General features: G+C 45.4%; 1 protein-coding gene across 1 annotated transcript; it reads right to left on the reverse strand.

Moving 5' to 3' along the window:
- Window positions 1-365: 365 nt before the first annotated feature.
- SSTR5 (somatostatin receptor 5) lies at window positions 366-1,478 on the reverse strand. The gene has a single exon (XM_009977446.2). It carries the CDS (start codon window positions 1,476-1,478, stop codon window positions 366-368), a length of 1,113 nt encoding a protein of 370 aa, XP_009975748.1.
- Between the last annotated feature and the right edge of the window lie 804 nt (window positions 1,479-2,282).

The following is a 2,282-nucleotide window of genomic DNA, read 5'->3' on the forward strand; positions in this document are numbered from 1 at the left end:
CTGAGCTGTTTTCTGCTTTGAGCTGAACCCAACAGTGCAAAGCAGCCATAAACCCAGCTTAACAAGGTAGTTATAACAGGTTCAGTGTTGTTTTGCATCACTGGAGCAGTACCGAGCTGGCAGCGTATACCAGTAAACCAGTCTGTAAAGTACAGAAATTGGTGACACTCGTCTGACTTAGCTAAAAGACCTTCACACAGCCCAGAACACTTTTAGCTGGGAAAAGGAGGGCTGTGAAGAGAAGTCTATGTACATTTCTTTGAGTTTGTGGGTCTCCAGATTTTAGCTTTGCTATGAATTCATCTGTCCTTTGAGTCCCCAAGTTCTCCAGGTCTACAAGTGTTTTGCAGTACCAAAGCGTGCCCTCAGACCTTGCTAGTCTGCATGTGTCCATTGAATTCAATGTTTCTCTGGGTTAACATTGATTCCTGCAAGCGGCTGCTGTTCTCTTGCCTGTGTTCAATGGGGTCACCATCCTCTACACCATTGCCCTTCCGGAGGCAAAGGACTTTCTGAAAACTCTGCTTGAAGTTGTCAGAAAGAAATCCATAAAGAATGGGATTGGCACAGCTGTTTGCATAGGACAGGACCACCATAAAGAAGTACACTCCTGCCAACACAGGGTCTTCTGGCAGTATAAATATCAAATTGACAATGTTCATCATGTAAAATGGGAGCCAGCAAAACACAAAGACCACCACGATGATCACCACCATCCTGGTCACCTTCCTCTCTGATCTCCTGCGCCTCGTAGACCCAACTCGGATCCCTGAAGACTTGACTTTAATCACGATCAGCAAGTAGCAGAGACAGATCACCAACAAAGGACCAAAAAAACCAAGGACCGATGTGTAAATGATGAACGCTGCTGACCAGATGTTGACAGGCTCTGGCCAGTTCATGTTGCAGGTGTGAAAGTCTTCCTGCACATCCGAAAAGATGATGACTGGAAGCACCACCAAGAACGAGAATGTCCAGACAGTCACGCTGATAAGCTTGGCCACCCTGGGACGTCTCCACTTGGTTGATTTAATGGGGTGAACTACTGCCAGGTAGCGGTCCATGCTCATCACAGTCAAACAAAAAATACTAGTGAACTGGTTAATACCATCTACAGTCATAACCAGCCTGCACAAGAAGGAGCCAAAAGGCCAATAGGAGATGGCATTCTGGGTGGCCAGGAAGGGCAGGCCCAGCATGAAGAGTACATCAGCGATGGCCAAATTCAAGATGTATATGTTGGTGACCGTTTTCATCTTGGCATAGCGCAAAACCACGTAAATGACCAACGTGTTGCCGCTGAGTCCGACTGCACATACAAGGAGGTAACAGACGGGAATCAGGACTTTGTGGATGTATTTGAACGAGGGCTGCTCTGAGAGCGTCCCATTCTCTGTTACGTTTGTTAGCAGTGAGGAATTGATGTCGCTGGAACTAGCTTCTGGGCTAAATGTGTTGGAAAAGTACAAAGGATCCATAACTTTTACCCCTCAGTTTTTCTTTCAAAGCTAAGACAGATTAAACTTCACGGACATCTTGTTCCTAGAGAGAAAAAAAAAAAAAAGAAGAAAAAGAGAGAAAGAAAGAGTGAATTCAAAGCAGACTAAGTTTTACACATGATCTAATTTTCTCTTTAGTCAGAATTGGTGTTTGAATTATGCAGCTAGTACATGCGACGAGATCAAGGTCTGAACAAAGGAATGGCATAATGAGAGAACCCAACTGCTCATCCCAGTAGATGGTGGTATCTGTCTCATTTTCACAAGCTCCATGCAGTGAGGTCAGGGCTCTACGTAACTGTGAAGACAGGAGGCTTCATGCATCCTGCTGAGAAATGCAAGTGAGAGGAGAGATGGTGATGGCCATCACACTTCAATGAAGCTTTGCTGCAGAGGAGGAGTCTGAATGCCCTGGCATGTGAGCTGTTGGGGTCCAAAGCCTGCTAGTAACAAGTCCAGTCCTTCCACTGCTGATGAGAAATGTTAATTCTTGCATGCCTCCTGTGCCACTTGGTGAGCAAACTGTACCGTTAGACTGTCTCGCACTCCTTAGCCTGTCATACACACACCTTCCTCTCTTGCGAAATCAAGGAGCAGGGGGATAACATCCTCTACTTCCCAACTTGCACAAAGTACACAAATCCAGAACCCACCTTTCCTCTCAGGAAAAAGCTGATACAGAAAAAGTTAGAAGATAATTTTGAAAGACTCTGACTGAACAGTGCATACAAATCAGACAAAGCACAGCCCAGGCATCAGGATCAAAAGCTCTAAAGTCCAATT

The sequence above is a fragment of the Tauraco erythrolophus genome, chromosome 17 (genome assembly GCF_009769465.1).
Source record: "Tauraco erythrolophus isolate bTauEry1 chromosome 17, bTauEry1.pri, whole genome shotgun sequence".
NCBI classification, from domain to species: domain Eukaryota; kingdom Metazoa; phylum Chordata; class Aves; order Musophagiformes; family Musophagidae; genus Tauraco; species Tauraco erythrolophus.

Excerpts from the sequence above, each read along its gene's own strand:
- SSTR5 (XM_009977446.2), bottom strand. The coding sequence starts at position 1,478 with ATGGATCCTTTGTACTTTTCCAACACATTTAGCCCAGAAGCTAGTTCC.